A 25,227-nucleotide genomic window follows, 5' to 3' on the forward strand; every position below is an offset into this window, starting at 1 on the left:
TGAACTAATTATTAGTCAGAATGCTGGTTGCACAGTAAGCTATTGGACAATTTCAATCTTCTTTAAGAAGTATATGAAGGATCTTTAAAACTTTTCAGAAAAATGGAGTTAAAAAAGAATGGAATTTTCCCACTAGCTTTTGGAAGACCCCCTCATACAGAATGTGAGCAGATATTCTTTGTTTAAAATGTCATCATGTGAGCCAGTCAGGGTGTAGTGTAGCAACAATGAAACATATAACTTTCTTCTAGTTCTTAAATGCTTCCTGCCCTCCCACCTCTACTATCATGATCCCAATTCTTGCTTACAAATCTGGCTAGACCAGAGGATGTACATAGGTACAGATAGCAATTGGAAACACAGGGAATCCAGGACAGATGACCCCTTCAGGACCAGTGGTGAGAGTGGCGATGCCTGGAGGGTGGAGAGAATGGGGGTAGAAAGGGGAAACTGATTACAAGAATCTACGTATAGCCTCCTCCCCAGGGGATGGACAGCAGAGAAGAAGGCGAGGGGAGATGTCGGACAGTGTAACATATGACAAAATAATAATAATTTATGAATGATGAAGGGTTCGTGAGGTAGTGGGGAGGGAGGGGAAAATGAGCATCAGATATAAAGGGCACAAGTAGAAGGCAAATGTTTTGAGAATGATGATGGCAACAGATGTACATATGTTCTCGACACAATGGATGTATGTATGGATTGTGATATGAATTGTATGAGCCCCAATAAAATGATTTTTTTAAGTTATATGCTTGCAACAGAGAAAGATTACCTAAAAGCAATGAAAGAAACAGGATGATTGGTTATTTCATGAAGAACCTTTAGATAATATTCATTGCCAATAGATATTGTGTTTTTAATATTTTATGGTTCTGATGGCAAAAATGTATTTTTGCAGATTATTTTGATTCTTTTAAATTGAATTATTGATGTACTGTGGGTGAATAATAGTTACTAGAACATCTAATTAATAGGGATGAGATAATTTTGGATGATCTCTTCCCACAAATCAGAGGATTATTTCTACAGAAGGATAAGCATGGTTTGGGAGAGGTATAATTATGTACTTATATCTAATATTGCTTCAAATATTATTCTGTGGAGGAAATAGTTGGTCTAGTTTTTGACCAGTGCCATCTAATCTACTGTTCTCTGGTATTCTGAGGTTGTGCTGCTTTCTTACAAATCGTGCAATGAATTAAGAGGTAGTTGGTATGATTTGTGATTGACTGGAGGATTTTGGGGTGAACAGAAAAATTTAGTTTAGGAGCATGCTTTCTTTTTCTTTCTGATTTTACCTTTTATTGTGAATGGGGTAAAAGTTTACAGAGCACATCATGAGTTTTACGTTCAGCAAAGGTGTATACATTCTTTTTCTTGTCAGTGATTACAATCCCACAAGGCAACCTCGTTCACCCCACTTCCTCCCTGTGTTTCCTGCTTCAGCGGCTCCTTCTTTCCCACCCTTCTGAGTTTTGTCTTTGGGAAAATGCTGCCATTTTGATCCCAAATGATTGATTATTTTAAAGTGTGGATACTTACCTGTATAGTCTTGTTTGCCATTAACATTGAACCATGAGGGTGAGTTCATTTCCAGTCCCTCGATGACTAAAGGCCATAATCTTGGGGACTCCACCAGTCACTATCTAACCAGCAAGCTTGGTCTTTCTTTATATCTTTCCATGAGTTTTGTTCTACATTTTTCACCCCATTCAATTCAGGATTATGTAATGTGATCCTTTTTAGAGAAGTTTTGGTAGTAATAATATTACCACTAGTTCTGGTCTCAGGGGTGTGGAAGCTGATGTTCACATGGCCTATTAATTCACCAGACAAATTGTTTCCATGTGACTTCTATTTTCTTTACACTTCTTTGATCTGGATGGAGGGAGCAATTACTGCACCTTAAGGGCTGTTCTTGATCTTTAAAAACCCCAGTTGTAACTATAGCAGAATGTAGAAGAAGATCATTTTTGTGGATTCTTTTTAGGCCCTTCATTCATTCATACAGGATTGGTAGTGGGAGTTAGATGATTTTATGTCCACTTGAATTTTTTATGAAAGTGCTGTGGTGCAACCCAACCTGTCAATCAGGTCACATCCAGATGATGCTTCCTTGGGAGGATTGCCTTTTAGTCACTTTTTCCCCCACTGGGGCTCTTACAGCTCTTATCATAATCCATACATGTATCCATGTGTCAAACACATCTGTACATATGTTGTCATCTTTTTTCAAGACATTTTCTTTATGCTTGAGCCCTTGGTATCAGGTCCTCATTTTTCATTTTTATGGCCTTCTTGTAAGCAAGAACCTTGGGAACCTCTGGCTCTTTCTCTGCCCCTTTGCCTTCCTGCCTGCTGGGACTCTGTCCCAGAACTGAGACCTGCTGGAGCCCTGCCATGTTTCCATCTACCTTGGATCCACGGGACTATGCACCCCTGACCTGTCGTCCTCCGCTCACCCCCCATCTCTCTCTTGTTAGATACTTATCTTCCCTTTCACCAAGCTAACACCTGTCTCCCCTCCAGCATATTACTTCCCCCTCTCTCCTTTCCTCTCCCTCTCCTGGTTTCCATCAATGTCTGTGCCTACTCAGCTGCATCCATCCACGTCATGAGGTGGTTCACAGTTGTATTGCTCTTCTTTAGTGACTCATAGCATACTGTGGTATTTAGATAATTTTCTGTCAACCTGAAGATGTATTAAAGTGTAGGCGTGGAATCCAACCTGTCAGTCAGGTCACACAACTCATAAAAAATTCCAGGCTAGTAACTTGCTGAGCCAACTAAGATTTTCAGTTACTCTATAGAACATCCTGACTGGCTGTTCTTGATACGAGGAACTGCCAAAGCCAGTAGGCTGTTTGTTAGTTTGCTCATGCCTGTTAAGTTATATCAAAAATACTTTGACTGCACCCTAACCTATTAAGGTCCATTACTCTTATACAATTATGTAATGTAATAAGATAATTAACTATATAACCAGATGATTTGTACTCAAGAATAAAGTTCTTTCTGCAGAATCAGGATTAAATGTCACTGTGAGACATTCACAGAAAGTGTTGTTGAATTAGATGATTAGAGTTTAACGAGACAACTAGAAGAATGATATAAAACCGGAGTTTGCACTTGTTTTGCAAGTATATTTAAATTCTTAGATGTTTTATAAAAAATGCCAAAGGCAAATTCTGCATGTGATTCATACTCGTCAGATGGTATTTTATAAGCAAAATATAGAAATATACAATAATTATCCCACAATCAAAAATTAATTTTTAGAAGCATTCATGTGATTATAAAGACAAAACTATATTATAGAGCATAGCCACTGAATGCTCACTTTTATTTCTCTCCCGTCCCTTTTTTCCAAGCATTTTCAGTTTTAGCTTTTCTGGATGGTTTATGCTATAGTTTTTTATTTCACCGATCTCTTTCTTGCATAAAGACCAGCATCCTGAAGACAGCTTTCAAACTTTCATTTTCATGTGATAATGTTTCCAGAGTTGACCGCATACTAGAGATCGTTCTCGCTCTGTCTTACAGCCACATAGCACTTCCCCGGGTAGATGGACTGTACCTTGATAGTGTATGTTCACAGTTTCTCATTATATGTGCTGTTTTCATCTTTTACTATTAAAAATAATGCTGCAGGGAATTGTCTTATGCAGAACATTTTACTTGCATGTGTTTGGGATAGCTTCCAAGCAGTAGGCTTGCTGGTTCAAAGGGTAACTGCATATTGGTTTTTGCTAGAGATTGACAAATTTTCCTCCATAGGGAAAATTCTTCCTCCCTCCCCCTACTAATTCTTGTTTTTCCACAGTCTCACTAATAGAATATATTGCCAAAAATTACTTATTTTCCACTTTTAGAAGATGAAAAATATATCTCTGTATAAAACATAGGGTTTTAAATGGAAGAGTAACTTTGTCAGAGAGGTAACCCTGTATGGTAGGAGTTCACAAGCTTTATTCTCTAAAGAGCCAGGGAGAGTCCACCGTGCAGAAAGTCTCTGTCCCAATGACTCAGTTCTACCTCTGTTGTGATAAAATAGCCTTAGACAATATGTAAACTGTGAGCATACTCTCCTCCCATAAACTTTATTTAAAAATTTAAAAAAATGAAAGGTTGTAGACTGAATTTGGTCCATAGGCCATATTTACTGAACTCTGCTTTATGCCATCTCTGGAAATATAGATAATTTAAAATGAGACACTTTTTTCAGAGTAGCTATTTTGTTTTCATATGTAGGCTGAGCGTTTGATAGATGCATAGTAAACGAGGCAGCTGAGACTCAGACAGCGTGTCATGTACTGATACTAGAAATGTCACCTGTTTTATGACGCAGCCCTCTCCCTGGTTCCCCATCGCCCTTCCTGGTCCATCCTGACCATAGCGGATTATGTTTTATCCGTGGTATAGAAGATAGCAAGACTGGCCAGCTATACATTGAATGCACATTTTGAGTTGTCTTAGACTATCCCTTGTTTAAACACATATAATGGATTGGTTTTTCTTTTGCCCAGTGACACTCACTGTTTGCTGGCTCAGGGGTTGGCATTGCATGGTACACGTAAATCAGTCTGCGAGTACGGCTTACATCTATGGCTGTGAATTTGTTTGAAAACGGTGTCGAATAGCTGACCTACTTGAGCATAACCAGAAGATGACCATAATTTTTTATCCTAAATAATTTTCCCCATAGAGCTGAGAGCAAGTGAGCTAGCACATTTAAGAGCTTGGAGCGGGTGTTTGGTATCTGGATTAACCTTTCAGAAATGTTGCTTTAAGACTTGAGATGTACTCTGTTTATAGTGTGCATTTCTTTTAATAATAAAATGGCCGGGAGACAGTTGGAAAACTGTGATTAATTTTTCTCTCAGGAAAGGTAAAAGAACTCTAGTCAGGTGCTTGTCAGAGAGGCATACAATGTACACAAGAAAACCATGGGTCTTGGGTTTGCTAATATGCTGCTCTTTCTCAGGCCTTGAAGATACTTACTTTGAGGAGAGAATGATTGAATGAGAGACTTCTTGGATTTTATATCTTTCTGTGTTATACGTTGAGTCAGGCATGGGTTGATCTTTTAATGAGTTTTATCTGATGAAAGAAAACAATTTTGAAATCAAATGCCTTAGTTCTTATATGTGTACTTCTAATTTGACAACAATCATTATTTTCTATAAAGCATTTCAATAATACACATTTAAAATATGCCTCTTCTTTATTATTGAGCATATGCTTTCTCCATATCCCTTTATTTCAGTGTTAATCCCACTGCTACCATTTTCAACTCTATCAACATATGCTGTGATAAATGGAGCTTAATTTTTTAATAAAAAATTTTGAACTAGGTTCATTTTATCTATAGATGAGAGCCCTCCTAGCTCAGTCACGTAGCCCGTTAATGAGGCTCTGTGCAGTGGGACTCCTTTAATAAATGAAGTCACTAAACAGAACAGTGTTTTTTTTTTCTCCCAGAACACTGTTTTCATGGAGATAGTAATTATTTAAATGAATTTGCTTTTATTTTAGTCCAGGGGTCTTAAACTGTACAGTGTGCTGTATCTCCACTATATATACCTGGGTTCCACACTCAGATCTGCTTAAAATATGGATAGAGTAGGGCCACTCAAACAGACCTGGGTTATAAACAAATTCCACTGGTAAGTCTAAGGTCCATCAAATTGTGAGAATTACAACTTTATATATATTTATATATATATTACAACGTATTTGGAAGTTAAGATTCACAAGCAGTTTCCCACAATAGTAAAGAGTGCTATCTGAGCTGCACCCGTTTATAAAACCTTGCATAACATAGTAAGTGTCAAAACAAGGAAATGGTCTTATTTAGATTGCACGCATTTACAGTAGTGTAACTGACTACGCAAAGGCAGTTGGCTATAACGGGGCGGGCACCTTTTTCTGTCAAGGGCCATTTGGATATTTATTATCAAATTCTGGGGCCACACTAGATGTGGTAGTTACTTAATTTCATTACAGCTTGAGGATATTAAGAGTGAAGGGTGGGGTGTAGCCTGTCAATCAGGTCATAGCCTGATGATGCTTCCTCGTGGGTATGGTCTTCCCTTGAGGATTCTGGGGACTTCGGCTCCTTCTCCATGGAGGCAGGGCATACTCTCTCTGTGCTTCACCTTCCTGTGGAGGAACCACACACACAGCTGGGGAATCCGGCGCTGAGATGCTTCACCGCTATCAGATCCACAAGACCTTCCACCCACCAGCTTGTGATCTTCTTCCTGCATTCGGCATCATTGCATGTGCTGTGTGAGTCTGAAGAGGAATTTACGGACTAGTATCAGACATAAGCACTAATATCAGACTTTTTGACTTGATCTCGACTGGGCTGGGATGCTTTCTCAATATTCAGTTGCTCTTTGATATAAAGCTCTCTCTTACGCATACATGTTTGTCCCTAGATTGTTTCTCTAGCTAACGCAGCCTAGCACACTAGTCAAACATTTAATTAACTCACCCCTACTTCAGTGGCTAGAACTGCTTCTCTTTGGTGAGTCTTGTGGTGTTAGCTGGTGTTGATGATTTTGAGGGCCTTGTCCAGCCCACGGTCCAGATGTTCCCCACCCCTGGTGTGAGTTATAAAAAACTCTATAGCATTAAGAAGAAGGATGACTCCAGAACACTTCATTGTGCTCATGTGGAACCGTGCATGGACCAAGGGCAAGCCGCATGGCTACAAACCAGGAAGAATATGAGTCAGGATGTGTCCTCTCAGATACTAGCAAGGTCCCGTATGGTGGATAGATTTTAGCAGCGCTTCGGGCTCACAGACTGAGACGAAAGCGTTAGCAACTAACTTACAAAAATCAGCCAGTACAGTTTTGAAGGCTCTCAAGCAGACTATTGTCCATGGTGATGTCTTATATAACAGAAGAACATATTGCCTGGTGCTAGATTCCAAGATCATTTGTTGGTAATTTTGAGTTCCTTCTTGTGGTTATTATGTAGTGAAGGGCCTTTCAGCCTGAAGAGAACCCCCGAGTGACCCTGTGGCCTTCTTGAACGTACAGGAACTTGAGTGACCCAAGTCACCACCTCGAGGCAGTGTTTCAGAATTTACAAGCTCTCACGTGGGAAGAGCATCAGCTCTGACAACTACCAAACGAGCCCTGGTGGCATGATGGTTGAGCGTTACGTGGCTACAACCGAGGTGGGCTTTCCAACCCTCCATGCCCCACTCCGCGGGAGAAGAGGTGCCAGCCTGTTTCTGTCATTACACTCTTGACCAGCCTGATGGGGGCCGTTCTACCCCGTGAGTCAGAGTCAACTCTGTGGCATTTCCTTTCATCAGATACCTACTAGATGATGGAACCAAGGCTGAACTGGTGGTCCTCAAACTTGACCCCACTCTAGGTTCACTTAGTGAACTTTAAAACCCCACAACACAAGTAAATCAAACTATCTGTGACCGGCCTACGGCAAGTATCTTTTAAAACTCACTAAGTGAGACTTTTATGCAGCCAAGTTTGTACCTGATAATGAATACTACCTGGTTTAACCCCTCAGCAACCCTGTAGATCAATTTTGGAATTGAAGTAGCTCAAGTGGGATCAAATGATGTATCAACTAATAGCATGGATCCAGACACCAAACAAGACTCAGACTTGAAATTCTGAGTTCTATCAGTAGCTCCATCGATGATTATTCAGTAGGGTTTTCCCCTTCATTCTGTGTGTGTGTGTGTGTGTGTGTGTGTGTGTGTGTGTGTCCCTCCCTTCCTGGCTGGAATGTCTAAAGGTTGTCATTGGACTATTGTATAGTGTATGTTTGTGTCCCTCCCTTCCTGGCTGGAATGTCTAAAGGTTGTCATTGAACAGTTGTGGTGTGTGTGTGTGTGTGTGTGTGTGTGTCCCCCTCTCTGCCTGGCTGGAATGTCTAAAGGTTGTCACTGGATAATTGTGTGTGTGTGTGTGTGTGTGTCCATCCCTTCCTGGCTGGAATGTCTAAAGGTTGTCACTGGACAATTGTGTGTGTGTGTGTGTGTGTGTCCCTCTCTTCCTGGCTGGAATGTCTAAAGGTTGTCACTGGACAATTGTGTGTGTGTGTGTGTGTGTCCCTCCCTTCCTGGCTGGAATGTCTAAAGGTTGTCACTGGAACATTTTGTGGTAGGAACTTAGTGAGCTATGTTTGGTCCCCTATGCCCCACAACGCACTACCCACCCCAAAAGATGAAAGGCAAAATGCCTTTGTTATATAAAGCTTTATTTAAAAATTTTATTGATTCAGCTATTCAATCATAGCAATGCTTCGGAGTACACTGACTGTTATTAAATGTAATAAATAAGAGACTTTCAAAAAGTTCATAGAAAAATGAAATGAAAAAAATAGAATTTCTCCACGAACTTTTTGAAGCTCTTATGTACTATATAGCTTAAAAACAAACAAAAAACTATTTAATATTTATAAACAAAATGAAAAATGGAAGCAAGGTTTTTGGAGTTGAGAATGTTACTGAGTTATGTTAGCTAACACTCATTGACTAGCTGCCATACCAAATATTAAGTCTTTCCACATAAAATTATTTTTAGGAATTCTTTTGGGTTTCTTTCCTATTAAAATCCATATCTTGCTTTTATAACAAAGGAAAATAAGCTTTACTTTATGCAATATTATTTTTCAAGTTACTTTGTAATCTCTTTAATTAAAAAAAATCAACGAACAAATACAAAGAAAATAAGTGCTCAGTATGTATATTTATACCAGGCACCTGTTTTTCTTTGTAGGGATGTATTTTTCTTAGTATGCATTTTCCTTTGTATATATATTTACATGCATATTTTATATATCTCTATATATACGCACACACATGCATACAGTTGGTACGAGTCAGAATTGACTCGATGGCAGTGATACATGTGCTTATGAATGTAGCATATTTAGTTAGGAAGGCGCCCTGGTGGTGGTGTGAGCTAAGCTTTGGGCTGGTAATCGCAAAGCTGGATGTTCAAATATTCCAGCCACTCGGAGGGAGAAAGATGAGGCTCCCTGCTCCTAAAAGATTTTATCCTTGGAAATCTTTGTAGTATCACAGTGAGTTGGAATCAACTTAATGGCAATAGGTTGGTTTTTAGTTTCAAAGTACTTAGGTAACAAAAGTTAATCCAATGTATATTAAAGCTATGAAAAATGTAATTAAGGCATATTTTCAAACTAGTTATGCATTACCTAGTAATATTGTCTATGATTAGATAGAGTAGACAATATATTTTTGAGGCAATGAATTATCTAAGAAATACTAGGTTTTGATTTAAATCTTTAAGAATAAAGAATTCTATCCTTACCTATATGACCCATTGATTGCATGATTAGAATACTGTATGTTGTATGTTGTGTCTTTCTGGACTTACGACGACCAAACGACAGCAAAAGCTTTATCTGCTCGGCTAACCTGCACTCCAGAGTCGACCGTCACACAGGATTGCATTCGTTCCTGCCCTCAGTTTGCACAATTGCCACGTTCCTACAAGTAGTACTAAAGGAAGATTTCAGAGGGGTGTCATTGAACAGATAGACTAATATATAGTAGATGTAATGAAACTGTCATTTCAGTGGGGTTAGCTTTAAAATATAATTGGGTACTGTGGAAGACATCATACACTAACCAAAAGTACAAAGCATCTACATTAATTATATCTGCTGCAAACGGTTTTTTCTGAGACATGTCCATGGATGACATACATTGGACACTATTCTGTAAGGCACAGTGTACCCCAGGCTACTTTGTTTCTGTTTATTTTTATTTACTGTGATCTTTTCTGCCACCCCTCCTTTTTAATCATTTTACAAATGCTAGAGCGAGGACCTGTCGCCTTATGCCTTTGTATTTGTATTTAAAGTAGAAAGAAGCTGCAATGAAGGTGTTGGGTGATTTCAGAGTTCTTCTGTGGAAGTGCCTAGTTCCAAGCTCACCCTCAGGGTTGTCAGACCTCCTGTCCTCTTAGCTGTTGGCGAGAGATGACAAGTTCCTTACCACATAGGCCTCCCAGCAAAGCAGCTCACAGCATGGCAGCTCATTTCCTTAGAGCAAGCAAGAGGAGGGCGAGCATGCCCCACATATAGATGGCACGGATCAGTGTCACAAGTGAGAGCCCATCCCCTTGAAGCATTCTCCTCACCATCTGTCTCTCAAGGTGAGAAAATTGCATAGGAAAACAGGACTCACTGGGGTTCACAGTAGAGGGTGTCTACCACAGTGCCTATTCCACTTGACCTTGTATATAAAATGTATTATCACTTAACTAAAGACATAACATCAGATTGCTGTAAGAATTGTAAGAGTCCCTAATAAAATCATCTTTAAATAAAGAAAAAAGACATAAAATCAATATATTAAAACCATTGATTGATATTGAGCTTCTTCTGTTTTCCTTCCCGTTACTGTTGAGCTACCATGACTCATAGTGCCCCTATAGGGCAGACTTGACCTGCCTACTAGATTTATAAGGCTGTAAATCTTCTTTTTAAAACTTTATTGTGGCTGAGCGACATTCACAAAGCAAGTCCGTTTTCCATTCAACAATCATGCGTATGTCACAACACTCTGCTCATTTCCTCCCTGTGCTCTCCACCCCACGGTCTTTCCTCCCACCCCTGCCTGCTGTTGAAGCTTCGTTTGAGAACAAAAGTTATAATTTTGGTCTCGGTGGTTAGTTTTCCTGACGGAGATACTCCCTGTGTTTCTGTTCACCTTAGAGATTTGCTCTTCGGGCTGAACATTGATTCCTGCGGCAGGTTCTGCTTCAGTCTTGAAGGAAACTTAAGGGTCATAGCCTCAAGGGTTCCAGTAGTCTCTTTCAGATCTGTATCTCTGGCCTTTTTTTATGATTTTAACTTTTCTTGTACATTTTCCCCCTTCCCCTCTGACCAAGACCTTCTGTCATGGTTCCAAACGGAGGAGTTGACATGGTAGCTGGACACCATCTGGTCCTCAGTGTAGTGGAGTCTGAGCTTCACGAGGTTCATGCGTCCTGGGACTAATTGTTTCTGGAGTCTGATTTTCTTCACTTGTCTTTGCTCCAAATGGGGAGATGACACTATTTGCCTTTTAGATTCCTGCTCGCAAGTTTTTAAGACCATTGTTGCTACTCAGTAAAGCAAAATCTAGAACGTTGGTTTTGTGGATTATGGTCTGCCAGTTGACCCAGATGACCCCCCCCCCCAAACTGTGGTTCTGAACCTCCCCCCTCTCCCCCAAGACTTAATATCTTTCTAGGAACTGACTTCCTTATCTGTGTCATCCTGAATAGCTGGTGATTTGCTGACCTTTTAGGTAGGAGCCTAGCGCTTTAACCACTATGTTACTAAGGCTTTCTGGTTTGTTTGTTGTTGTTTTTTTCTTGGTTATACTGTCTGCAAAATACAGTATGGATTTTGTACTTATGGGACACACCCATTCACATGCAAAATTTTCTTTAGAAATACTTTTCAATGAAATAAATATTTTATGAAATGTCTTTTATAAAGTTCACATATGAAAAATAAATCACCTACCCAAATGGTTCCAAATATACTTAAATGTGTTCTGATAGCTTTGTTTTAAAATGTAAATTGAAATATAGTCAACATTTAAGCGTAGTCACAGTAGTCATGGGTTAAGGGCTCAGCAGCCACAGAGCTACCGTACTGGATGGCAGAGGTCTAAAAGTTGTGCTGGCGATGAGGAAGGAGACAAGGAAAATGTCACGTAGCAGGAAGAGGGAAGTGGAGATTCTGTTCGGGTGATAGAAATCTGTGCGTGTGCTTTACTTATGACTGGGGAAGGAGGAGAGAATTTCAAGATGTAGACAGCATTGGGTGTGACTAAGGAGCCTGTGGCTTGCTGGTCACCTTTGGTTGGAGGAACGGTAGGGACAGAAAACAGTGATGACAGTCTGTGGAAGGGACCTAGTTGGGTGGTGAAATACAGAGCAGTTCTGTGTGGCAGACCGCAGTCTGAAGGTTTGCAAGAGACTCTTCCAAGTCTGTCACTTTGCCCTTCTCGTTTTCCTAGCATGCGTGCCAAAAAAGAGAAGGTGCTTGGGACTGTAACCCATTTCCCATGCTTTCAGTTCCTGGGAGCCTCAGAGGAGACCCTGTCCTGGCCTGAACTGGAAGTGCTCTCTGGACAGGAAGTACTCCTTGGGAATGGGGTGTCCTTCCCATGTTAATTTACAAATGACATGTGGTTGAAAAAAATTAGTGCTGTCTTCATACCCCGCTGCTGGTTTTAAAATAATACCTGTCTAAGGCCTTCATTGTCAGTCTGAACGAAATTCTCATGGACAGATCTTTATATGCTCCAGGGATCATCTAGTCCAGTGGTCCTCAGCCTTCCTCACGCCACGACCCTTTAACACAGTTCCTCATGTGGTGGTGACCCCCTCCACTATAAAATTATTTTCGTTGCTACTTCATCACTGTTATTTTGCTACTGTTATGAATCAGGCGAGCCCTGTGAAAGGGCCATTCGACTCCCAAAGGGCTCGTGACCACAGGCTGAGAACCGCTGATCCCTAGCTGTATCCTGTAAATGAGCAGAATGCTGTTTGGATTGAGTCCAGGTCCCAGAAGCGGCTGTTCGGGACACTGCCGTGTGTCCAGTGCCCGTAGCACGTGGACAGTAGCAGTGTCTGCTGTGGTGAGGCGGACATTCCCATGACCTTTGTCTGCATTTGTGCTTAAACATCTGGCCTTATTCAGGGGCCCTTTTAGGGTCACTAACAGAATCAACGTGATAACTGGGTTCAGTGTTTAATCCTCGTTGTGCCACGCTCAGTGTGTTTTGCGTACAAGGTACATAATCATCCCTGGTTAAATGGGAATAATCGTTGTCTCAGATTACATAGTGTGAGGAATACTGTGCTTATTGTTGTTAGTTGGAGATTAGGTTCTGGCTCATTGCAGCCCTCAGTACAAACGAATGGGGCGCCGGCGAGCCCCACGCTATCTACTCCGAGCACTCGTGTATTCCAAGCCTTTCCGGCTCTTCTCCCGCCTGTAAGAAGGGAAACCAAAAGCTCGCAGAAAACTCCATTATCTTTGACTCCCGGTTCCCACAACATTTTGAAGCCTCACCGCCGTTTGAGACAACATTCTGTTGTAAGACATAGAATTTTATTTATTGATTTTTAAAATAATTGTATTAGGGGTTCGTACAGCACTTCTCACAATCCATCCATCCATTGTAAGACATGGAATTTTAAATGGCGAATGTACAGGAGTCGCTTGACAGAATGCTATGGCCAGCCCTCTCCTACTAGTCTGCCTTTGTCTGGAAGCTATACAGAACTCTGCTCACTTTGGGAGCCCCTACTGCATTTGACATACCAGTGGATGGTTGCCAGCATTATATTTAAAATGAAAACAAAACAATAAAATCATCCCATTGCTGTCAAGTCATTTCTGGCTCCTCACGACCCTATAGGACTGATCAGTAATGCTCTCTCCCTTTTGAAAAACATTATTCAATTGGTAGCTTTTACAGATATTAGAACAATCTATAGTTCAACCAACATTTGCAAAACATTTTCTTTCTTCCCTATCCCCCTCCCACCTCCCAGAAACCCTTATTAGTAGTAGTAGTTTGCAGGATCTTCCACCATCCAGTGTATCCATTCACCTGCCACCATCCAGTGTATCCATTCACCTGCAACGCTGTTACTCATTGCCCTTGAGTGAGGTTGCAGGAGGCCACATGCGGCCCGCCAAGGACATATTTCCGGCCCAGCCAGGTGTTTTTGCCGGCGCTGCCTGTCCTGCTTAGCAGCCGACTTGTCCAGTGTGCATAGGGATTTGTTCATGGTTTTTTTTAAACTTTAGTCAGGCCCTGCAATGGTCTGAGGGACAGTGAACTGGCTCCTGCTCTACAGTCATCATTGCTGTCAGGACCCCTAATTTAAAATGTATATCTTCTTTTCCTATCAAAACTAACAGGAAGTGAGTGAAATACTGGTGTTTTCTTGAATTACTTTATTATTCCGTCTTTTCACTTATTTTTAAGACTGGAGGAATCATTACAATGGAAACTTGAGTTTGAAGTGTTTCATAAAGTAGAAAAGATCCATCCCCGAGTGAAAAGAGCAGGATTCCAAGAGAATTTTGCATTTGATGTTTTTTAAAATATATTACTGAATATGTAGAAGGATATCCAATTTTCATTATGGAAACTTTTAAAAAATAAAGATCATTTTACTAAAGCAGTAAATTACTTATGCAGTAAACGCTTGTAGCTGGTTCTTAAGGTTTGATGAGTGAATCTTTGCTGTGACCTAGAGAAGTGCCCTGTCTCCATCGCCTTTTCAGCCCCTCCTCCCCGTCCTCGTGCGCATGTGTGTGCATGTGTGCGTGCATGTGTGTGTGTGCGTGCGTGTGTGTGCATGCCTGTGTTATGCGTGTGTGCGTGCATGCGTATGTGTGCGTGTTCCATAGTTATTTGCCAGCGTCCCTGTCCTCCAGGGTCACTAGGAATTGGAATCAGCTCATTGGTCATGTTTGGGTTTGCTTGGTACACGTGAACACATACTATTAAATTTAATGGAGGCAAATATAAAATCGTTTTGTGCTATGTTCTATTTTCAGTTGAAAGGCTGTTCGGAAAAGGTGGGGGGTGGTGCCCTTAGGAAACTAAGAGTTAACAATTTGAGGTTTGTTATTTTCAAGATGGTGAAAAATATACTTCTCCTTTATTGTTGTTTTATAAAATTGCATCATAAAGTTCTTTACATTATACTTTTTATTTTTCTGTTTTTTTACTTTAGGAGAAAACCAAAAGCCAAGGCACCACCTCCTCCAGCTGAGACCAAACCCACCGATGTGTCTTCATTTGATGGTTCTGTAGAATCCCCGGCTTCCGTCATGGAGCAGAAAGAAAATACAGCTAGAGACATTGAATTGTCAGTGGTTCTGCCGGGAGATGTTGTCAGGTCTACTACTGTGCATGGCAGGTATGCTCGAGTAAAAGAAATACCAGGAGCTCTCTTTCTTCTGGGCGACGCCTCGCAACTATTTCCCTAACAAAATTGTTCATTCATCAGTGTAGTTCTTTCTATTTTAAATGCTAAAAGTTTTTCCTACCAATATTTTAATATCCATCCTCTGAATTTCACAATCACAGTTAATTGTCTTTAAAATTGTAAGCTATTTAACATTTTTTAGAATTTGCTTTATCGTTTACCAAGCCCTTTCCCACAGGTCATCAGTCATATTGATTTTGCAGATCAAAGCGAGTCAGTGACCAGCAAGAGAACCTTTTGCATTCCTACCCGAATTACTCTTCCTTTTTAGCTGTTGTGAGTTTGATTTTGCAGAAATTACTATTAAAAGTAATATTCTGTATGCAGAAGCTTACGTATTTGGAGGTTGTATTGTTTTGTTTGGTTTTTGATTGTACATATTAGGGGGAATCCCAGGTTATATCATGGGGGTGGTCACCCTCTTGAAGTTGCGGTATCTGTTTGTTTTTGGTTTTGGGTGCATGAAAACCAGGACTGAGGAACCTATAGAGTCAGAACGTGGAATAAGGATTTGGGTGGGGAGGAGGGCACAGAGGTGGTGGCGAGGTGACAGGGTGATGACGCCAAGGAGTCCATGTAGGAAAAAAAATGTTTGGAAACGGATTGTGGAAGCACATGTACAATTCCACTAGACGTGATTGAACTGTGGAGTGATTTGATGTGTGTCTTCATCCCAATTAATAAATAAAAATAAACCAATTTAAAAGTAAAAACAAAACCAAAAAAGTTATACACAAAGAATTGATCATATTATTGGAGATAAAATAAAAACTTGAGAAATATCAGGTTATAGAATAAATAGATTATGTAACCACTGGTTAATAATAAGTCTTTGTTTTTAACTGATTTTAAACATACATGTGTTTTTAAAAGATTAAAAAAATAAAATATTAGTGAAAAAATAATAACACCTAACCCACAAAAAAGGAATATTCGTTTGCTGAACCAAGAAGATAAATCTATCTCTGAAAGAAGGAATTTATTTTGACCTCACTTATGATTTAGTTAACTTTGTGAAATAGAAAATGTAAACTCAGAGGGGGAGCACGGAGGAGGGAGGGGAAGGGGGAAAAAAAGGAAACCGAGCTGATTCCAGGAACCCAAGTGGAAGGTGAATTTTGAGAATGACGAGGGCAACGAATGTATAAGGGTGCTTTGCTCAACTGATGTATATATGGATTGTGATAAGAGTTGTATGAGCCCCAATAAAAAGATTTATTAATTAAAAAAATTTAAAATGTATATTAAATAAAAATTTAGATCTTAAAAAAAGAAATGTAAACTCAGACTTTAGCCCAACAAGAAGTACACAGGTGGTTTAGGACACTGATACTTTAATCTCACTCATTCACTTCCATCGAGTCGATTCCAACTCTTGCGTTGGAAAAATGAAATAAAGCCAAGTGTAATTTTCCATTTCACTCTGAAGTGGAAAGTTACATGAATTGTACACTTAGTCTTGTTCTACCTTTCACCTTCATTTGATTCTTTGTTATCAGAAGTCCTGATTAAAATTTTAAGCTTAAGCTGTATGACCCTGAGTTGTAGTGTGTATGTTTATATATATATATATATATATATATATATATATATCACCTGTGTTTGTCTAAGAAACATTTGAGATAACCTGGATTTTAAGATTTATTATCAAAATTATTGGAAATAAATGAAAATAGAAAAGCTTATCTTCAGCAAATAATACAGAGTATTATGTATTAAAATTCTCATTGCATTTAAGTCAGATGCATTTTGTGGTTCATTTTATGTGGAGTTCATTTTGGATAGCACATGGGCCCTAATTACGGGGTTGCGAGACCTTGAAGGAGATCTTGGTGGAGATGCAGGCATCCGCCGAGGCTGTACCTCTTTTGAGTGAGGAAGGCAATTTGTAAGTTAGACAGTGGCCATCATCCTCAATTCTGAAATAATAATATTGGTCTGCTTTGAAAATAATTATAATAAAAGGTTGAGAAATTTCAAAGTTGGGTGTGGGGTGGGGTGGGGGTGGGGAATCAACATTTTCTGGATCATCACTGATTGTCCTAACTGTGATCACAGCTACCGGTTAAGAACTTGTCAGTTAGCATGGTGGTTTATCATACTTTAACTGTGTCTGTGTTTCTTTCTCTCCTTTTTTAACCTTTTAAACTTTACTTTTTGATTTTTTTACTTTGTTGTTGTTAGGTCCCTTTGAGTCGTTTGCAAACTACTCACAGAATCCTGCGGTACAACAGAGCATAACACTCTCTGGTCCTGCGACTTCCTCCTAGTTTCCCTTCCTACCTGAGGGACAAATCTTGCAGCTGTTATCTGGCAGTGATCTGCTGCTGTTCCTGAGGGTTTCAGTACAGCCTGTCCCTTTTTTCCTAGACCTGTCCCCGCTTTGTCTAGATTCTGGAAACTCCACCGCAGCCTGTCCAGAGTGGGCAGCCCTGCTGGCGTTTGAAATACCAGCAGCAGCGCTTCCAGCCGCACGGCAGCCCATAAGCCGCCACCGAACCACACGCTGACAGACGCGTGCTGGTTATTTCGACAGGCGATCTGCAATTTAAACACCGCGTTGCCATTTTAAAATTGTCTGAGCGTGGTAGCAGATCTGTAGCAAGACGTCTGGGCCTGTACTGTGCACTACATGCAACATTTAGTGACCTTGGACGCATTTATCATGTTCTGCAACTTTCACTGCTCTCCACTTCTAAGTTATTTTATCATCATCAACAGAAACTTGGTGTTCCTTAAGCCAAAATTCTCCCTTTCCCTGCTTCCTTCCCACCCCTGATAAAGCGAGCCTACTTTCAACAGTAGCTATGGAGACCGTTGGACTCTTGTCGACTCCTTGTATATCAGCGTAAAACTTGCTCTGCGATGGGGTATTCGTGGACGATTCCCAGAAGTAGATCCGTTGTTGGGCCTTTTTCTTCCGCAGTGCCTCGGAATGGACTCCATCATCCAGGCTTTCCCTCGGCAGCTCGGCACGCTTGGGCCACACCCTCTCACCCCTCGTGCAATTGTGTACATCATTAAGTGGGGCGGGTGGGCCGGGTAGTTGTATAAGGCCTGTCCTTTCATGTACAATCTTTTAATATCTAACTTATTATTTACACTCTCCTCCATAAAATTTGTTTTTACTCATTATTCATTCTAATCATGTCTGCTTTTTGCGTTGTTTCTTTTCATACCTAACTTGGATTCTTGTATTCTGGGTCGTTTCGTTCTTTCTTTTTTTTTTTTTTTAAGAAGTTAATAAGAAAAAAAAAGAAGTTAATAAGAAAGATTTTATTGAGGCAGGGAAAGGGAAGGGAAAGCAGAGAATGGGACGGGGCGCCCCGGGCGGTTCCGTGACCCAACAAGTTAGGTGAGTTAGTTCAGGGAACTCCGCTGGGCCAGTTATTTCTAATACGTTAATACTTACAAAGACCCTTGATTTTCTTAGCCACCTAAGCCCTCAGCATAGTTTCCTGAGCTGTAGTGACATAGTGCTTACGAGCTGAGTTGGCTGCTAACTCCAGCAGTTTGCAAACCACACTACCCGCTCCCAAGGAGAAGACTGGCCCGTCTGTGCCCGTGAAGGGTGACAGTCTTGGAAACTCATGAGCCAGCACCAACTCTGGCAGAGTTTGGTTGGTTTTTGGAGTCCCTAACTCTGAATGATTTTCTATCAATCAGTTTTTTGTTCTAGGATTGCCAACTGTCGTTGAATGGTCTACCTCCTTAGCTATAGAAATATGTTACAGCTGAATTATTGTTAGGATTCAATAAGACACCATATGTTACTAGTATTAAATGAAATATTATCGGTGTGTGGCAAATTATGGTTTCATGCATTCTCTGTTGAAAACTGTTTTCCTTACCCCGCACTGTCTCCATTTCACCCTTCTTCCCCTGATTGATCTGAGTAATGAATGTCCATGCTGCTGTGGTACTGTCTTGTATTAAGGACTGAGTTGACAGCGACTCAATAACAAATTAAGCAAGTTCAAACCACCATCCTGGGCATCGAGAAACCTTATTCTCATCTTCTTAAAATAAGCAGGCTTTTCCTTCAATACTGTCCTTTGTATAGCCTAAGCCTCTGCACATGACTCTTTGACTTTCACTTCCTCACTCTGATGAAAGTTTGTCCACCTGAAATTTCATACTACCCATATTTTCTTGTTTTATTTTGCATCGCTACGTGGCACTGTGTTTACAAAGCACCCTTGATCACCTCAGAATCAGCTGTCTTCTCTCTAAAATTCTTACTGAACTTCTGATTAGATTGTCATGGGATGTGATTATTCTTGAATAAGCCAATCTTTGAGGACATATTTATTTTTATAACTGTTAATAGGATAGATTCTTGGAATGTGATATACATGTAATAAAATTTATAAAATGAATATTATGTAAACCCTGACAAGTTGACAGAGGCAGCAAGTCACACTGAATGGTTCTGGTGGGTTTCCGTGTCTTTTGAATAAAGGAAGGAACAAGACAAGGATGCCCAGTATGGGAATGCTTCAGGCAAGTTTTATTTTATTTTTGTTTGTCCGTTTTTGAGAACATACTTGATACCTATCTTTGTTTCCTAGGGTTTATTGTAAAGGCTTTTATCCTAATAGTGTCATCCTCCAGAAACGGCTCACTTGTTTTAGTTGATGTACCTAGCCCTCATGTATGAAGATCTGGTAGCATAAAGGGTTAAGTATTGAGCTGTGGTTCAAACCTGCCAATCTCAAAGCAGAAGAAAGATGAGGCTGTCTACTCCCCTAAAGATTTACAGTTTGAGAAACCCTAACGACCAGTTTTACTCTTTCTAGAGGGTCTCGGTAGGTCAGAATCACCTTGATGGTGCTGGCTCTGTCTTTTGGGAATCCTTGTTTATTGACAACTGTAGTAAACATTTCACAATCCTCGTTTGCATATTATCCACAGATGTGTGGTAGTAACAAATGCTGGAATACTAGAGACTAGTAATTCTGACTGTGATGGTTAAGAACGTGGCTAGACTGTAGGTCTCAGAGGGTTGGCAATTATGTAATGATATCCTTACATCTTAGCCCTGGTGGTATCCTGCTTACATTTGGGGCTGCAAACCACAGGGCAGTTCTTCGAAAACAGTCGCTCTTCAGGAGAAAGACAGGACTTCCTACGCCCTTGACGGGTTCCAATCTCAGACACACGCGGGGCCACTCTATCCTGTCCTCTAGGTTTGCTAAGAGTGGGCATCAACTTGATGCCAGGGAGTTTAGTTATTTTGGGTTATGTTTAGTCTTTGAATCCAAACCATGCCCACAGGCGAAAAGTGGTGCTAGTTAGTTTTGTTCAGGACTAAAAGTGTGTGTGTGATTCTGGGTATTTTAGGCACGTTATTCTGCATATCTTAGTTTGTAGTTCTGTCAGTTTGTAAGAATGTAAGTCAAGATAGCTTAGGAGCACAATAGAGATATCGTCCGAATGTCAAAGCTGCCGCTTGCCCATTGTTTTAAAAAATGTTTCACAACAAAAAGGAATTTCCAAAGAGGACAATATGTTCTGTTCTGGAAAATGTTAGCTATCTAAACAAAAAGACGGATAATAACAAAGGTAATTTAAGATGCTTCATGGCTATGAGAGTGTAAAAGCAATTTAAAAACATAAACAAAAAAAACCTTCAACAAAATGATAGAGGGATTTGGTGGAGGATTCAGGAAGAGTAATTAAAAGCATTAATTACATAAAAGTTTCTTTAGATAAAGTAGAGTTCTCTTTGTTATCATGAAGGATAGCTACTAGTAAATTTTCAAGTCCATTTGCTCTTAATATTCCTTATGTATTATGTTAATTTCACTTATAATTTTATTTGCATTGGTGAAGAATAATATTAATACTAGACTGACATAAATATTTAGAGAGCTTATTTTGATGTTTCACTTAACTTTTAAGAACGATATATAATTAGTAGTTGTTGTTTTGTAAAGTAGTTGGGGGGAAGACTTTTAAACCGCTCATGCAGCAGTATGCTCAGAAGGTTCCATTCGCCAGGATGTGAGCACGCAGCATTATCTTCAGAAGAATGCACTGTTTGTTTGTACATTGATTTTCATGAAAGAACTTATTCATATTAGGGAACACAATAAGGTTGGAGCTGGTAATAGACTTTATTCAAGGGATACTAAAAACTTGTTTTCCTGAATTAAGGTAGGAACCTTTTGCTGTATAAATCTTTCCATAACAGATCTCAGTGATGCTGCCTCTGTAATGACTGAAATCATCGTTTCTCTACCATCTTGGTCTGTGAGCTTTTGACTGAGGCCTTAAGCATGGATTTCTTGGTATCTTGATATCATGAAGGATTGTAGGGACAGGAAGAATAAAATATCTAATATACACTATTTCTGCAGTTTAAATACATACACGTGGGCTTCCAGTAGTTTAATGGGAAAATGGAATTGGAAGATCATGGGTTTTTTTCCACTAGTTTTGAAATTGTCTCATCTCCCTCTGAGTGTGTCTGTGTAAAATGCTGGTCAAATAAGCTGCCTTTTTCCAAAGACAGAGCAGGGTTTGCCCATTAAGAGTGAGCCTTATTAAGGCCGGACCTGTTGAAACAGGAGCTATTCCCAGACAATATTAATCTGTGCATCGCATAAAAGATGGTGGCTGCCAGTACGTGAGAAAAGTTAAGTTTTATGAAAATGCACCTACTGACTGAAGCTACTGTAGAGAATAAAGAAAATAAGTATATGTATCATTCACTTAGTGGGTGTTAATATTCAAAGATTGTCATTAATTCTCTTTTAAGCTACAGCGTGCTCTGTCTGTACCAGCATACTTTTTGTTCAAAAGGAGGGGGCTGTCATTTACACGATTCACACCAGGAGAATTTTTCTCTTATCCTCCTCATGCACAGGGATCGGGGTTTACCCGAGCAAGTCTAAGAAGGTAACGAGGAAAACCCAAACCAAAAAAGTGAAGGACTGGAACTTAAATGGTTGAGACCTTTTAGTTGGCCGTGACCTCACACAATTAGCCTTACTACCTGGGCCTGCCATTTAAGGGACCCAGAGACATGTGGCACATGATTTGTGACCTGGTTTGTCTGCACTGGTAGCGCAGGTTGAGAGGAAGTCCTCAGTTTTGATGGGCCCAGGATGGGTCAGACAGTTAATTAAGGAACATTTTACATGGAGGACAGTGCCACCTATTGGTAAAAGTAGACTATGGTGGGCGGTGGGGGTGGGGATTGAAGTGAGAAAGCAATACTGGTATGTGTCATTTCTATTACAACCAAAAGAGTAACATAGCATTGAGGATCTCAGAAGAGTTTCAAAAGCTCACATTATACTGTGTTTATTGAAAAACATCAAATTGTGACAGTGGTGTTGTAAATACATGAATATGTTAGGCTATTTGACTTGTCCTAAAATTTTAAAATAGTTTTTTAAAAGATGTTATGGAAAGATATATAAATCTACCTGCAATTCCTTAAAATGAAAGTTGTTAACTGTATATTATTTAAATACTACAGTGCTGCGTGGGTGAGTCTCACCGCACTCCTAGCTAACCACTTTCCTGGCTGGGAAAGAAATGCTCTCTGCTTCTGGGAATGGCACCCTCTGCCCTTTCTCTCCTAGTCGTGGACACCTTACCACAATGGCCATAATTAATGTTAATTATTTTAAATGTTCTAGAAGCTCAATTATTTTAGACGATATAAGTTTAAAAATGCAGATAAGCTAGAGATAAACTTGAAGTGTTATGTCATTAGACAGGCAGATTATAACTAGCAACATCATGATACAAAATCTTTAATACACACATACATGTAATTTGTACACAGATAATTTTATACACATGTAATTTTATGTACACACATCGCCTTACATGTGCTGTTTGGTTTAAATTTTTTTAACTAATATACATGCTATCTTGTCTTCTACTTTTTATTTAATGATTTTTTTCATGTCAATAAAACTTGTCCTATGCTTGTCCATAATTGAATTACATAAGTTCAATGTAATATATTTGTGATATAGAGAGTGTGCACATCCACGTGTGTGCTTAGTATGGTATGTTCTTAGATCACAGCTTTTATTATGGTAATTTTGTGTGTGTGTGTAACTAGTATTTATAGAAACAATAATGATTAGTTTTATAATGCTTTTTATTTAAGATCATTTATTGGGGGCCCATACAACTCTTATAACACCCCATATATTAATTGTATCAAGCATGTTTGTACATATGTTGCCATCATTCTTTTCTAGACATTTACTTTCTATTGAGCCCTATATCAGCTCCTCTATTTTCCCTCCCCGCCCCACCCTCGTGACTCCTTGATAAATTTTACAGTATTATTATTATTTTCATATCTTACGCTGAGCACTTTCTTCTCTTCCCCATAGGGTCTCTTGTTTGTCCTCCTGGAGGGGGTGTATGTGTGGTTATGTGTTGATCATTGCAATCAGTCCCCCCCTTCCTTCCTCCCCTCCCCTTCCTCTTCACCTTCCCCTACCCTTTTCGTATCGCTATTCCAATTTCTGTTCCTGGATTCTCTGCGTCATGAGCTCTTATGTCAGCTGAACCTATGCCCATGCTCCGGTCTAACCCACAGTGAAAGGCATTAATGGGGTCATGATAGTGGGGGGTGAGGAAGCCTCAAGGAACCAAAGGAATTTTGTGTGTTTCATCGGAGCTTTACTGTGCCCTGGTTGACTCATCCCTTCCCTGTGACCCCTCTGAGGGGAGGTCCAATTATGGTCATTTTAATTAGTTTTGCACATCATAACCAAGGTAAATAAACAGTTTAAAGTGGTGAATTTTGAGGAAAAAATCTAGTTGTGGTAATTTTAGTCTGTAATAGCACACGTAAAAACTTCAGTCAACGTCTTACTGACTGCCTGATCTACTATTGATTGTTTTCAATTCTTAATTCTAAGTGTTACTTATGAGGGCACAGAAAGCATTTTGGAAAAAAAATCTTCAATCTTGAAGTGGTTAGGTTTGTCATATATATGTGGGTCACTTCGTTTCATCACACACACACGCACACACACAGCAGTCCGTTACGCTTGAGCTTGTGGATGAGCTAGGCTGTTTAATGTAAGACAAATAAGCATCAGTACCAATCAGGAATGTTGTAAATCTCCTCACTGCTTTGTGCCTTTTCAGTGGCAGGTCTAATTGGTTGTTGATGTGCAAGTATAAGGGACAGGTAGAACCAATTCAGCTCAACTCAGTTTTGAAGACATAGTGCAAACATGCAAACATGCACACATCCTGTTAGATCCTGGGCCGGATTTTAAAAGTCATCATAAGGAGCCATTTTAGTCACTGAATGCCCTCCTCAGGCAAATAAACGTCCTCCTCAGGCAAATAAATGCCCTCCTCAGGCAAGTCTTTCCCTTGCCTATTTGTGCGCATTATCCCAGAGTAACTGTTAATAGCATCTTTTTCATTATCATATGGCCCAGTTGGATGATAAATTACATCATCACCTGTGATTTTGTTTAACATCTTTAGCGTTTGGAAACTCTGCAAGGCCAACGTAATTACCTGAAAGCGCTTTCATGAACTGTAACCTACATTTTTTATGGCCTAATTGGAGTTTGAGAACACTTAGATATGGAAGTCTCCTCTTATGTAAATACATCAAGTCAATTGGGCTCATAGTGACCCTATAGATTATTCCCAAGACTTGTAAATTTGTATAGCCTCATCTTTTCCCCATAAAGCAGAGGGGGAGTTTGAACCAATGAATCTGGAGACTACTACGTCTAAAATGTGGCCTGCATGCATGCAGACAGAGACTGTAGGATGATTTAGTGATGTTGAAGTAAAAGACAGCAGTAAAAGACAGGTGCCTGCAGCTGACGATTTCAAACCATACACACAAGCTTGAAGTTTGATTTGGGGTACCATTAGCCTAGTATGTAGCTGCAGGAATACTGGTTTAAGAGGAGATTCCAATCACAGCTCCACTCTTCCCTTTACATATGCTCCACGTAATCTAACGTCACTTTCTCAATTCATAAAGTAGGATAGCTTTGGGGGTGGCTGTAGGCTCAAATAAGATCATAGACATAAAAACAATATGATAAATTATTATTTTCTAAAGGATGTAGAAAATACTCGTAGGGATATCTTCACTTAAATTTGCTATCCAGAAAATAACTTTTACAACAGGGGAGAAGTTTTACGTAATATTAACACAAAGCAGATTTTAAGA

The 25,227-nt window shown here is 39.8% G+C and overlaps 1 protein-coding gene across 2 annotated transcripts in view; it reads left to right on the forward strand.

Moving 5' to 3' along the window:
- COBLL1 (cordon-bleu WH2 repeat protein like 1) overlaps window positions 1–25,227 on the forward strand; it is a 186,127-nt gene that overhangs the window by 95,508 nt on the left and 65,392 nt on the right. For both annotated transcript variants that reach the window (XM_075529557.1, XM_075529558.1), the window contains exon 2: window positions 14,784–14,969. In XM_075529557.1, coding sequence (XP_075385672.1) covers window positions 14,784–14,969 — 186 coding nt within the window. The remainder of the gene's footprint in view (window positions 1–14,783; window positions 14,970–25,227) is intronic.

This window comes from Tenrec ecaudatus, chromosome 13 (assembly GCF_050624435.1).
Source record: "Tenrec ecaudatus isolate mTenEca1 chromosome 13, mTenEca1.hap1, whole genome shotgun sequence".
Lineage (NCBI taxonomy): Eukaryota > Metazoa > Chordata > Mammalia > Afrosoricida > Tenrecidae > Tenrec > Tenrec ecaudatus.